The sequence below is a fragment of the Tachysurus fulvidraco genome, chromosome 12 (genome assembly GCF_022655615.1).
Source record: "Tachysurus fulvidraco isolate hzauxx_2018 chromosome 12, HZAU_PFXX_2.0, whole genome shotgun sequence".
NCBI classification, from domain to species: Eukaryota; Metazoa; Chordata; class Actinopteri; order Siluriformes; family Bagridae; genus Tachysurus; species Tachysurus fulvidraco.
This window is the reverse complement of record NC_062529.1, coordinates 25,651,420-25,666,419: the sequence shown is the minus strand read 5'-3', so window position 1 is coordinate 25,666,419 and position 15,000 is coordinate 25,651,420. Positions and strand designations below refer to the sequence as shown.

Genomic DNA, 15,000 nt, shown 5'->3' with positions numbered 1-15,000 from the left:
CAGAGAGAGCAAAAGTGAAACACCAAAAGGAATAGAGAGAGACAGAACTTTTCCTTCTGAGCATGTGCTATCCATTCTGTGGTCACACACACACACACACACACACACACACACACACACACACACACACACACACACACACACACACACACACACACCCCAGATATTTATGTAGTGACTGTTTCTCTCCCATAACCTCAGCACTCTCTCTCTCTTCCTCCCTCTCCCTCTCTCTCCCTCTCTCTCTCCCTCATTCTCCCTCTCTCTCTCCCTCCCTCTCTCTCCCTCCCTCTCTCTCTCTCTCTCTCTCTCCCTCTCTCTCCCCCTCTCTCTCTCTCTCTCTCTCTCTCTGTCCTGTTTTATAAATCACTTTTCTGCATGATCGAGGCTATAAAACGTCCTCACTCTCTTTGTCTGTCTTTCTCTCCCCACAAGGCAATTTGTTTAAACCATACTCTTTACTTCCTCCTCCATTTCCTCATCCATTCATCATCATCATCATCATAATCATTCCTCAGAGAATTAGAGGAAGGAGGAAGAAAACTAATTCCTACTGGAGAGTCGATCTTGAGGAGAGCGATGTCTGATCTTTCGTCAATGTCGGTGATTTTGGCGTCGTACGACTGTCCGTTTTTCAGTTCCACTTTCACTCTGTTTTTATCGGCGACGACGTGGGCGTTAGTGACAATCAGTCCGTCATCAGACACGATAAATCCCGAACCGGTCGCCACGGCCCTCTCACGCAAACTGTACATCATCCTGAAAGAAAGACAAAGTTCCTCAGCTTTCAGAAGAAAAAAACAGTGTGGACCTAAATAAGGCATCACTTACTCATTCATTCATTCATTCATTCTCTACCGCTTATCCGAACTTCTCGGGTCACGGGGAGCCTGTGCCTATCTCAGGCGTCATCGGGCATCAAGGCAGGATACACCCTGGACGGAGTGCCAACCCATCACAGGGCACACACACTCTCATTCACTCACACACACACACTCTCATTCACTCACACACTCACACATTACAGACAATTTTCCAGAGATGCCAATCAACCTACCATGCATGTCTTTGGACCGGGGGAGGAAACCGGAGTACCCGGAGGAAACCCCCGAGGCACGGGGAGAACATGCAAACTCCACACACACAAGGCGGAGGCGGGAATCGAACCCCCAACCCTGGAGGTGTGAGGCGAACGTGCTAACCACTAAACCACCGTGTCCCCAGCATCACTTATTGTACACACTTATAAATATATGAATAACAGAAATGTCTTAATTAAAACATCTTCTGAGGAAAAGTGGCCTTTAGTCTTTTCCTGAAGATATCAAGATACAAGGCTGTTTGGCGTACGGACATGACACCGAGGATCCAGAAGGAGCAACATCTTGCTCTAGACCTGAGAGAAGGACACACTAGGAAGTGTAAGGTTGAAGACCTGAGTGCATGGAACATGAGTACAAGAGATGTCGGAATTAGGGCTGGGCGATAAAACGATAACGATATGTATCGCGATAGACACGTGATCGATATCGATAAAAAAATGTGTTCGATTTTTTTTATTCTAGTTCGGAAGAAAACAGAGGTTGAGAAGGACGTTTGCTCTCTGGTAACCTAGCAACGTAGGGAGTGACACGCCAAAAAGCCAATCATGTAACAGTGTCACGTTTGGTTGCACCGTGTCGTCGTCTCGTGCCGGTCTGCTGGATTCCTCTTCAGTACCCGGCGAATGCCAAGCAGGAAATGTTTATATTTAACACTTTGCACTATTTTATTACACTTTATTAAACATTTCTTACATTTCCTGTCATTTCTCACCTTAAATGTTAAGAGATAATAGTTAAGTGTTCATTGTGACTTTAGACTCATGTTTACATTATAATTATTGGAGGTTTCCTGCTTGGTGACGTTTCTGCCTTAATAACTGAGGGGATTCTGATCAGACGAAGGTGAAGTTTACAATAAAAAGGTTTAAATCTAATATATTTTTCTCCTGGTCCTTATTTTAAATGGGTCGTAAAAATAATCGATAATTATCGATATCGACCGATATGAAGCACCGATATCGTGATACAGTTTTCAGATGTATCGCCCGGCCCTAGATGGAATTGGATTCTTGTTGCTACAGGAAGTCAGTGCACTGACCTCAGTGACATGAGGGAACTTCAGGACCTATGCGCGAGTTAGAGCATTTGACTAGAGGCCAGCAGACGCATTTTTGGTTTGCTGCAGCCGGCAAGTTAAAATTTTGATGTCATGCGGTGTTGTCAAGTGTCACGCACTGAGAGTGACAGTCACACATTTGGGTCTATCCTCACACTCTCCCGCCACACATCGTATTTCTCACACAGAAAAACTTTTTGACTATTTATCATATATTTAATAAGCCGCAGCGCCCAAAATGTATCAGTCCGCACCGCCGTCTCTATGGAAACGGGCAGGGATCAAGCGCGTCTCCACTGGAGTTCTTAGGCCCCGTTCACACTGCAGGTAAAAGTGGCCCAAATTTTTTTGGGGTCATGTGACCAGGTCAGACTTCTTCAGGAGGAGTGTGGACACTCAAATCTTCCACATGTGTCCTGAATCAGACCCAAATCTGATTTTTTCCAATGTGGCCGCAGTGTGAACAACCAAGGCGGATTTGATGGATGGATTTACATCGACATTCGTCACAATTATGCGCCGGGTGAAGACTTTTTTTGCTTAACACACACACACACGTTACCAGTCACGTTTGTGTCACGTTTTCGCTGGCGCAAAAAAAAAAAAAACTTTTCTGACACGTTTTTTTTTTTATTGAGCCAGCGAAAACGTGACACAAACGTGACTGGTAACGTGTGTGTGTTAAGAGTGTTATATAAAGTGGTTATGTTTGCATTGAATACATCGTATTACTTCCTCCGTAACCTCGCCAACTTTTTAGCGCGTCGGCGTGCTGCGTGTGATGTCATCGTTATCGTTCGTTTGCGCATGCGGGTCAATTCGAAACAGCAAACAGTTCACACTGGTATCTGATATAGGTCACATTTTAATGAGTGCAGGTTCGGAGACTAATTTAGAACCAGTTCTTTCTGTTTCGACCGCCAAAGCACCGGCTCCGAATAAGGAAAAGTGATTCTTAAGTAGCACCAAAACATTGCTGGTCTAGACTTAAGAACCGCTTTGCATCAGGAGCTGTGGGCGGGGCTACTGTTAGCGCATTTGATAATGTACCTTAAGTATACTAATGTTTAATACACTTTTACTTTACCGCGATATGATGCATTATCAGCACACATGATAGTATGTAGCTACATGCTAAGGCTAACTTTTTTCTGTGTTAATAATAAAATAACGTTATGTACTTTATACAAATTATACGGAGCTGCATGTACACGTCGGATTCGCCACGTTTGGATGCTAATGTAGGTTCACACAAAGCCATGAGCATTAACAATAAAGCAACATCAGCCATTGTTGTTGTTGTGTTTGTCGCTGCTGTGCTAACGTTGCTGCGCTCGGTAACGTGACACGTATACAGTGATGTCACACTCGGCGCTCTGACGGCTCTCTAGCCGATGGAAAGGCAAACCGGTTCATAGAAGGTTCGTCAGTGGAACCAGCTTTGAACCAGCACCAGCGCTAGCTCTGAACCAGCACCTGGTTCTTTCTGGTGGAAAAGAGGCATGAGTGTTTAAGGTTGCCGACCCCTGACTTAGACCATCTCTGATAGAGAATGCTTCTGAGATGTTTGATACCTACTGAGTATGGAAGTGTTTTTGGCCGTTTAGGCCGATCTCTACTGAGGCATTCGGACGGAATAGTCAGAAAAAACCTTCTATTAAGGGATTAATTTCAGGGAGACGTCAGTGCCGAGACTTCGGTTCTCTGGTCAGTCAATTACTTAAACTTGTGTGTTTAAAAGCAAAACAGGGTTGGATAATTGTCTTCAGGAAGTTATGGGTCAGTTTTTTTGGCTTTGAAGACCATCAGCGGCATCGTGGCAGGAAGCCACTTGAAGGGAATGTAACAATTTTGTTACGTATGAGAACGTGGAAAGATGAAAACCAGTAATTCAGCTGAATTCTGGATCAGGAAACGTATAGTATAGCTCAGAAGCCCTGCCAGAAGTACGGTAAGTAGCAGAAGCAGCAGAATCCCGAGATGACGAGATGAAATGACCAGATTAGCTTGTTGTGAAAAAGAAATTCTGCAGAGATGTCAGTTTAGAAAGATGTCTACAGCCAGACTGAGTCAGAGGTCACTTGGTGTGATCCAACAGTTCTCCATGGAGACCACAAGATGATGAGGTCTAAGTTGGGGCTGCATCCACAAATATATATATATATATATATATATATATAGATCAGCTCAGTCTTGCTTGGATTTATTTATAGTTAAGGTTAAGTTAAGATGCGATCTATAACAAGATGTCTTCCGAACATGCTGAGATAAGTGCAGTTATGGGAATGGAGAGAGAAGAAAGGAGACGATGAGTCATCGGCGTTACAGTGGGATGAAAATAAATCCATCTACAAATACGATTTCATTGAGACGGAGACGCCATACGTTTATGTCTAAATGAGATCTTCTGCCTTCTTTCACAGTTAATTATTGTGTTTAAAGAATAACTCCACATGGTTTTATTGGATGACAACAAGCGGTAGAAAATGAGATGAGATGAGATGAGAATGTGTAAAACATACACACACACACACACACACACACACACACACACCCACACACACTTACTTGCGGTAGAGTTCAATATGAACGACAGCAGGTGCGATTTTCTCCACCACGTCAGCGATGAAGTTGTATTTATATCTCAGACTGGTTGGCTTTTCCTGAACTACAGTAGAGAAACACACACACACACACACACACACACACACACACACACACACACACACACACACACACACACACACAAATTTCAAGTCCCTGAAAATTACAATGGCATCATGTGAAGAGGAAAAAACATCAGACTGGTTATTTCATTTCTCTTTATTTATGTCCATCTCAGAAAGGCTTCATTTATGGTTTAGTAGAAAAAAATATATCTAAAAAGAGAAGAGTTAAATAAAACAAACGAAAAAGGAATCAAAACATTTATAAGTCTTTAAGTGAGTGTTTTGGCTAAAGTGTGGCTGATGATGATAGAGGACTTCATCACTGTGTTACAATACAGCTTACACTGCACCCTGGTTCATGTGCCCAACTACTAAATGGTGCATATCACAAGTGTGTAAGGAAGTGCAGAAGTATGTCGGGGTGTGAGAGTGTGTAAAGGTAGTGTAGGAATGTGTATGGGAGTGTGTAACGGAGAGTAGAAGTGTATAAAGTGTATGGAGTGAAACATGGAGTGTTTAGGGTAATGTGTATAGGAGAGTGTAGGAGTGTATAAGGGAGTGTAGAAATGTATAGGGGAGTGTATAGGGGAGTGTATAAGGGAGTGTATTAGGGAGTATATAGGGGAGTGTATAGGGAGTGTATAGGGGAGTGTATAGGGGAGTGTATAGGGGAGTGTATAAGGGAGTGTATAGGGGAGTGTATAGGGGAGTGTATAGGAAAGTGTATAAGGGAGTGTATAGGGGAGTGTATAGGGGAGTGTATAGGAAAGTGTATAAGGGGGTGTATAGGGGAGTGTATAGGGGAGTGTATAAGGGAGTGTATAGGGAGTGTATAGGGGAGTGTATAGGGAGTGTATAAGGAAGTGTATAAGGGAGTGTATAGGGGAGTGTATAAGGGAGTGTATAGGGGAGTGTATAGGGGAGTGTATAGGGAGTGTATAGGGGAGTGTATAAGGGAGGTGTATAGGGGAGTGTATAAGGGAGTGTATAGGGGAGTGTATAGGGGAGTGTATAAGGGAGTGTATAAGGGAGTGTATAGGGAGTGTATAGGGGAGTGTATAAGGGAGTGTATAGGGAGTGTATAAGGAAGTGTATAAGGGAGTGTATAGGGGAGTGTATAGGGGAGTGTATAGGGGAGTGTATAAGGGAGTGTATAGAGAGTGTATAGGGGAGTGTATAGGGAAGTGTATAAGGGAGTGTATAGGGAGTGTATTTGGGAGTGTATAGGGGAGTGTATAAGGGAGTGTATAGGGAGTGTATAGGGGAGTGTATAGGGGAGTGTATAAGGGAGTGTATAGGGAGTGTATTTGGGAGTGTATAGGGGAGTGTATAGGGGCGTGTATAAGGGAGTGTATAGGGGAGTGTATAGGGAGTGTATAGGGGAGTGTATAGGGGAGTGTATAGGGAGTGTGTATAGGGGAGTGTATAGGGGAATGTAAAAGGGAGAGTGTATAGGGGAGTGTATAAGGGAGTGTATAGGGGAGTGTATAAGGGAGTGTATAGGGGAGTGTATAGGGAGAGTGTATAGGGGAGTGTATAGGGAGTGTGTATAGGGGAGTGTATAGGGGAATGTAAAAGGGAGAGTGTATCGGGGAGTGTATAGGGGAATGTAAAAGGGAGAGTGTATAGGGGAGTGTATAGGGGAGTGTATAAGAGAGTGTATAGGGGAGTGTATAAGAGAGTGTATAGGGGAGAGTGTAAAGGAGTGTAGGAGTGTATAGTGGAGTGTCTAAATGAGTGTAGTAGTGTATAAGGGAGTGTATAGGGGAGTGTATAGGGGAGTGTATAAGAGAGTGTATAGTGGAGTGTGTAAATGAGTGTAGGAGTGTATAGTGGAGTGTGTAAAGGAGTGTAGGAGTGTATAAGGGAGTGTGTAAAGGAGTGTAGAAGTGTATAGTGGAGTGTAGCTGTGTAAAGGAGTGTAGGAGTTTCTGCTGGAACACACTCACTAACCTCTAGCAGTCAGAAACCCCTGTTTATTTATCCCTTCATCTCTTTCCCTGATTCTCCCTTTATCTGTCTGTTTCTCTGTCTTTTCCTCTGCTGCCCTTTCTCGCTCTCTCTCTCTCTCTCTCTCTCTCTCTCACACACACACACACACACACACACACACACACACACACACACACTTTTCTGCCGTCTCCTCACTCAGGCGTGTCTGGAAATCTTCTGTCTCTCCTGCTCTGTAATTTACGCTAATTTTCAGTAAGTGAGGTGCACATGTCATTCAGCCTGAAACAAACCGCACTGTTGATTATCTCTGCTCATAAACATTCCTGACACTCAGCCTGACTGTCACCGTGTTTACACCGTAGTGTGTGTGTGTGTGTGTGTGTGTGTGTGTGTGTGTGTGTGTGTGTGTGTGTGTGTGTGTGTGTGTGTGTGTGTGTGTGTGTGTGTGTTTGTGTGCATGTGCTGATCTGTAGTTTCTCACTGATGCTGCCTAATTACAGAGGATCACAGGTGGAAAAAGTGCGCAGCAGCCAGAGGAAAGTGTGCAGTGAAATGAAATGAGCTGTGAAGGGTTTGGGTTAGACTGAGGGAATAAACAGATGAATGAAAGTCAGATGGTGATGTGTGAGAGAGAGAGAGAGAGAGAGAGAGAGAGAGAGAGAGAGAGAGAGAGAGAGAGAGATCAGACAAAGATCCTGAGTTACCTGAGTTCTCCAGAGAACCTTCCCATGAAGATGACAAAGAACAAGAACAACGACAAGAAAAACCCTCCAATGTGGCTGAATTGTTACATCAGATGATAAAGTAGCCACCATCCACCAAGACGTTTTAGGGGAGTCCTTCAGACAGTAAAGCGTTCTTTATAAAGTTCGCTGAGCTTTTCTTGTACTTAGAGCCACTTTCTAGGACAAACTTGTAGACAAAAAAAGGTTCTACATAGAACTTCTTGGAAACATCTTTTAGGTAACATCCTGTTGTATGTAAGTAACTCTACATCCCTACATCAGTGTTTCACCATCAGAGATGTTTCTCTGTCACTGATTGGGTTGTAGATGAAACACAAGAAAAGATTCTTTGCAGAACCATACGGAGATCCGGTATCAACAATGTTTACATTTTTTTTGAGTGATATAATTTTATTTTAATGGTGGTTTTAAAAAAGAACTCCAAACCCATGACATCACCATGTTTCTGTTTCAGAACCTGCTCTTTTGTGGTGGAAAAAACGCAGAATGTGGAACATTGCTGTTGCAAAAGAACTTAGAGACAAGGAACTTCAAGAGTTCAGATTTTCTCCATTAAACAGAGACGTAAAAATACTTTAGACTAATAAAAGGTTTAATGTTAAACTCATTATCTTACAGCTAATCTTCATTTTCACCAATCTGTCTCTCATCATGTCTATTTGTCTGTCTGTCTGTCTGTCTGTCTGTCAGACAGCACGTGTTTTTGTCATGTATCTGTACCTCTCTCTCCCCGTCTGGCAAAGTGACGTGACATACGGCTAAGTATGGTGACCCAGACTCAGAATTTGTTCTCTGCATTTAACCTATCCAAAGTGAACACACACCCGGAGCAGTGGGCAGCCATTTATGCTGCGGCGCCCGGGGAGCAGTCGGGGGGGTTCGGTGCCTCAAGGGCACCTCAGTCGTGTTATTGCCGGCCTGAGACTCGAACCCACAACCTTAGGGTTAGGAGTCAAACTCTGTCTGTATTTTACAATATGTTTCCTCCTGTCTCCCTGATTTTCTGTCTCTCATCATTGCTCTCTCTCTCTCTCTCTCTCTCTCTCTCTCTCTCTCTCTCAAACACACACACTCACACACACTCACACACACTTACACAGTGACAGAAGATGACAGAAGCAGAAAGAAAGAGAACTCTATAACTCATAAAGAATGATAAAGATGTACTGGCAGAAAAAAGAAAGGGAAATATGTGCCTCATCAGCATTTTACACACACACACACACACACACACACACACACACACACACACACACACACACACACACACACACACACACACACACGGCATCTCACCTTCTCCGCACGCTCCTTTGTGCACAAGCAGCACTGGGGACTGTTGTAGCTCCTGCGCGCGCTCACTGGCTCGTTTCAGTTCGCACGCGCTCCGGTACGAGACTCCGTCACTACCGCACACCGGCTCCTCGCTCGCGCAAACACACAGTGCTGTTCGCGTTCTTCGCCGGATCACGACTGGTAAGGATGATGATGAGGTTATAGAAGATGGTGGTAGTGATGATGATGACTCGACGCACCGGAGACCGCGCGCGCACACCGGATCACCGAGCCGCCTCGCGCCCCCAGTTAACGCACACGCCTCGCCCTCACCGGATGCGCAGACCGCGCAGCAGCCGCACGCGTCGAGCGCGAGCTCCGTGGCGCATCGCGCGGGCAGCGCAGGACAGCGAGACTTGTCACAACGCGCGGGACATGCACCGATCAGCGCGCGCTTACCGATCCGCGCGTTCACCGGACAAACAAGAACTACAGAGCTTAGACACAGCAGCACGGAGCTGAGCACGAGCGACTCCATCACACACACTCACACAAACACACACACACACTCACGTGCGTACACACTGTTGAGCGAACAGAAGAAGAGGAACGTGTTAGTCGATGTGTTTTACTGGATGACCCCGCCCCTTTTAACTTTTCTGACCAATCAGAGCGCATCCATCACTCACACGCCATATGACTTTAGAATGAAAATCAGATACACGTTTTACAAAAAAATACTACAAGTTCTACAAGCTCCTTCTTCTGAGATCTTGAGGACTAAGAACTTTTAGTCCTCACATGCTGAGGTCTACAAAACCCTAATGCCCTATTTTGAGTTCTACACACTCACATCTGCAAACATGTGGTCTACAAGCTCCTTCTCCTGCTAGCATGTGGTCTACAAGCTCCTTCTCCTGCTAGCATGTGGTCTACAAGCTCCTTCTCCTGCTAGCATGTGGTCTACAAGCTCCTTCTCCTGCAAACATGTGGTCTACAAGCTCCTTCTCCTGCTAACATGTGGTCTACAAGCTCCTTCTCCTGCTAACATGTGGTCTACAAGCTCCTTCTCCTGCAAACATGTGGCCTACAAGCTCCTTCTCCTGCAAACATGTGGTCTACAAGCTCCTTCTCCTGCAAACATGTGGTCTACAAGCTCCTTCTCCGGTTCTCCTGAAATCTACAAATTCTCATATCTACAATTTTGACTTCCACAGTGAATCCACAAGCTGCTGTCATTTGGAGATTTAAAACATTAAACTTGCATTCTGATGCCTAAAAGGTTCTATTATCCTGAAGTCTGCGAGTCTACAATCTCCTTTTCCTCATGTTTTGAAGTTTACAAGCTCCTTCTTTTGCCATTTTGATGTCTACAAGTTCATCTCCTGTCTTTTTGAGGTCTACAAGCTCCGTCTCCTGGAGGACTATGGAGCAGAATTCTGCATGGACCCCCACTGTCCATCTAGTGCTCTTCGGTTCTCACCACATCAGCGTTTGCAGCCTGTAAGTCCACCGCCCTCTGGTGGATTATTTGGGTTTTGACACTTTCAGTTCAACACTTACTCGGAGTGTGGAAAATGTCACCACTGTTCCCAAAGTAACCGATTCATCATATTACTAAAATATAAAGTATTGCAAATATTACAGTGTTGGAAATCAATAATCCCTGCTCAGGTATGTGTTCAGTCTCTTGTCATGACAACACTGGACTACTGCAGCTCTCTCTGTCAGGTCTACATATGAACACAATTCATCCTCTGTAAATGATCCATAATGCAGCTGTGTGTGACTTGTCTTCAACCTGCCTAAGTTCTCCACACCACCACACTGCTGTGTTCCTCCACTGGCTCCTGTAGCTGAACACATCAGATATAAACCTCAAAGCCCTCAGCACTCCTCACACTGCACCTCGTACCCTCAGATCTACAGCACTGCTCCACTGGTCCCACCATCTCTCAGGGGAAGAGGGAAGTATCAATGTTCTGGCACCGAGGTGGTGGAATGAACTTCCCCTAGAGGTCCGAACAGCTGAGTCGCTGGATATCTTCAAACGATGGTTGAAGACCTTCATCTTCATGAACCACTTCAGCTAGCACTTCTTTCTCGATTTGTTGCATATATGTTTATAAAAACAAAAAAAGGTTTCCTAAGCGATTCTGTACGTCGCTCTGGATAAGGAATAAAACACTTCAGTTTAGTTGAGTAACGTCTCAGCAGCTCTGACCAGACAGAATTATGTCTACAAGAGCTACATGGATGTAAGCTTTCGGAGTGTGTAATAACATTTGAAGTCCTAGATATATCATGTTACAATATCACCTTAAAGCTGTGCTGTGATTTTAGATGATGGGCTCAACATGTCACTCCAGTGACATCACATTAGCCAGCTGATCACCAGAGTGTCGTTCCCTAAGGTCTAAACATGATCATAGGCTTTAGTGTTGTGGCTCTCCAGTGGTGGAAAGAGTGTTCCATGAGGTGGAAATACACCCTGGATGTCTATGGCAGAGCACCATTCATTTAGGGATTAGGGTAATTATGTGCTTAATGGAAAATTTACAAAGAGCCTGTTTTTGGAGGTGGAAGGAAACCGAAGAACCTGGCAGAGAACATGCAAGCACCTGCAGCACCAGGCTAGTCTGTTTTTATTATTCTCCTGTGCTCCATTGGAAAGAATGAGCTGAGGAAGACTAAGAAGAATCAAGAGTGGAAAGGATGTTGGTCCAGATACCTGTGGAGGTGTGGACTTGTCTAGGAGAGACAGCAGTGGGAGATTCTTTCTAGATTATTCAAGACGGATTTGGGGTGAACAATCCAGTGTGACGGGGATTGTGTAAAAGAGGTGAAGAGGCGAGTGTAGGTTGGAGTGGGTGGAGAAATGTGTCAGGAGTGTTGTGTGTGTGTGTGTGTGACAGAAGAGTGTCAGAGAGAATGAAAGGAAAGGTGTAGAAGACGGTAGTGAGAGCAGCTCTGCTGTATGGGTTAGAGACTGTAGCAGTGAGAAAAAGACATGAGGCAGAGATGGAGGTAGCAGAGATGAGGATGTTGAGGTTCTCTTTAGGAGTGACGAGGATGGACAGGATTAGGAACTAGGACATCAGAGGGACAGCTCAGGTTGGCCGTTTTGGGGACAAGGACAGAGAGACTAGATTTGGACATGTACAGAGGAGGGAGATGGTTATATTGGTAGCAGGATGTTGGAGATCGATCTGCAAGGTAAGCGGTCAAGAGGAAGGACAAAGAGGAGACATATGGATGTGTTAAATGAGGACATGAAGGTAATAGGTGTGAAAGAAGAGGATGCCGAGGATAGAGTTAGGTGGAAACTGATTATTCGATGTGGCGCCCCCTAATGGGAAAAGCTGAAAGTAGAAGAAGAAGATTGCACTCTTTGGGGCAGTGGTAGTTTAAACAGTTGTTGATTGGAAGGTTGGGGTTCAAGTCCTACCATCGGCAAGTTGCCACTGTTCAACGCGAGACCCTTAACCCTCGATAGCACCGGGGTTCAAACAGTGTATCATGGTCTACAATCTGCTCTGAACCTAAGCTGGAATTTGAGGAAAAGTATTTTAAGTATCTCCGTCTCTCTCTCTCTCTCTTTCTCTCTCTCTGTGCGCATGCGTGAGCGTGTGAGCGTGTAGTGAAGGTGCGAGTGAATACTCTACCTTTATTGCTTTTTTCTTTATGTTGTATGGTGTGTGACTTGAGTGAGCGTAGAGCTGTGTGTGTGTGTGTGTGTGTGTGTGTGTGTGTGTGTGTGTGTGTGTGTGTGTGTGTGTGTGAGGCATTGTAGTGGCTTAACTTTTCTCCTTTCTTTCGGCGTCATGGCTTTAACAAACCTGACCCGGAAACATGGGTTTAAATTGCTAACGACTGTCACGTGCACCGTAGAGGAGTGCGCCGCAACGGTAGCTAAGCTAATCGGCGGAAGGAGCATTGTCTCTGCCGGCCGCATGAACAAGGCAGTGGTAATGTTTGTGGATGAAGTTCACAAAGTTGAGTTTGTGATCAAAGACACTCTGGTCAAAGTTTTTCCCCTCAGTAGCCTCTCAAAAAGGGTTATTTTGTCCAATGTTCCCCCCTACATAGACGATAAGGTACTGATTGCACAACTGACCAGTGTCTGAGATAAAGCTGAGTACAAGCTGAGACCCCGAGATGAAGCACATTTTGTCCTATAGGAGATTTGTGTATATGATCTTAAACAACAGGGATGAAGACCTGAATATTGTGTTTAAAGTCAAAGTAAATGGGGAGGAATTTGTCATTTTTGCTACTTCTGGAGTGTTGAAGTGTTTTGGGTGTGGTCAGGAGGGACATATGTTCAGGAACTGTCCTGAGAAAGAGGTTGATGGTGTTCAGGAGACAGGAATACAGAAAGAAAAAGACAAGTATGACAATGAGGAAAGCAATGTACAGACAGAACGGCAGGAAGAAATAAAACAGGGAACAGTAACACACAAGGTCAAGAAGAAGTAGAGAATACAACTGGGCCAGAAGCAGAACAGATGGAGACGGGACAGGAAAATCTATAAGCTAATGATAAACCAGAACAGAACACAGAGGCGGTCATAAACCAGAGTAGTGAGGAGTCTGTAGCTACAGATGTCACGGATCTGATCACAGCTGATGCAGGGTTCACTGTGGTCAGATCCAAAAGAATGTCTAAAGCAAGCAGTAGTGGCTTTCAGACTAGGAAGAAAGGGCTTGTTGAAGCAGAACATGAACAACAAAGTGTAAACAGTCAAGAAGCAGTGATGGAGTCGGGCAGTGAGCAAGACACCAACACAGACACGGACAGCGATGAGGACAATCTCAATAAGGAACAGCCAGGTACATAGAGTACACAGCTAAGGAGATAAAAAGGTTTCTCCAAAAAACCAAGAACATGAAGGGAGTTAAAATAGACCAGCACTTCCCCGACAGACAACGTTTTGTGGACTCGGCTACAAACATAATAAGGGACAAAAATAAAAGCTTCACACACCAAGAAGTTTATCGTTTAAAAAAGCTTGTAATAAGGACAAGACAGGATTTGCTGTGCGATGAGGATGACAGTGCATGACCTATTACTCTGTGACATAATGGTAGTCTGTTTCTATGTCATACTTTATCTCATGTCTGATTTTAACATTGCTTCTTTAAATTTACGTGGAGGAAGGGATGTTAGAAAAAGAACAGAACTGTATGAATTATTGAAACTGAAACACATAGATGTGATGTTTTATACAAGAAACACACAGTGATAAAGAGAATGAGTCTAGATGGATGATGGAATGGGAAGGTGAAGCTGTTTTAAGTTCACTGAGTTCAGTAAGTGCAGGAGTGGGCATTCTCTTTGCCAAACATTTCATACCAGAATCTTACACCACACAAGAGATTGTTACTGGTAGACTAATGTTGGTTAAAGCAAAATATGAACTTTTTAATCTTGTATTTATTAACATTTATGCTCCAACTAACGGCCCAGATCGAGTCTTATTTTTAAATAACTTATGTGAACTTTAATCCAGCTGTGATTTTAAAGACTATCAGTTTTTAGGAGGAGATTTTAACGAGACGGGGTTCAGCGAAAAATCGGCAGCTGGCAGCAGGAAGTAGCTGCCATTGGAAGCAGGAAGTCCTGCCGTATTAGGAGGGACCTGCTATTTCGTGGCAGCCAATCAGTATCGTCCAACGACATTTATACGACATGACATTTATAAGACCTGCTTACCAGGTGTATAAATTATGAATGGAGATGTGATCACTGCTAGCTGCTTAATGACACAATGCAATAAGAATAGTCATTCATGTGGCTGCATCCATGTGTACTGTTAATAAGGTCATTTTGATATTAATGCCACAATTTGCTTATGAATCCTCTAGGTTATGTTGGAAGAGGAAAACGAGGAGAAATGCAAGGCTTTTAATTTTTTTGTTCATTTATTTTTTAACATGCCCTTTGTGTAGGATATACTTTATGTAATGCTGCTTTTATTTGCATCCCGAAAATGTACATTGTAAGGTGGTGTTGGGATTAATTTTTACTCGCTCTCGCCCATATGCAGGTGTTTGGTCCGACTGCAAAGCAGATAGATGTGTACAAGAGTGTGGTGTGTCCCATATTAGATGAAGTCATCATGGGTTATAACTGCACCATTTTTGTGTGACTGAACCTTCAAAATCTAGAATCTCCTGTTTAAGCACTGCTGTTA

At 44.1% G+C, this 15,000-nt stretch overlaps 1 protein-coding gene across 2 annotated transcripts in view; it reads right to left on the bottom strand.

The window, feature by feature from the left end:
• Window positions 1–9,448, bottom strand: part of LOC113641410 (serine protease HTRA1A-like) — an 18,372-nt gene extending 8,924 nt beyond the window's left edge. Inside the window, exons 1-3 of one of the 2 annotated variants that reach the window (XM_027144072.2) lie at window positions 8,825–9,448; window positions 4,729–4,828; window positions 555–759 (exon numbers count right to left, since the gene is read on the bottom strand). In XM_027144072.2, the coding sequence (XP_026999873.2) occupies window positions 555–759; window positions 4,729–4,828; window positions 8,825–9,341 (822 nt within the window). In that variant the 5' untranslated portion in view covers window positions 9,342–9,448. The remainder of the gene's footprint in view (window positions 1–554; window positions 760–4,728; window positions 4,829–8,824) is intronic. The other variant, XM_027144074.2, reaches the window with a different exon arrangement.
• Window positions 9,449–15,000: the final 5,552 nt, after the last annotated feature.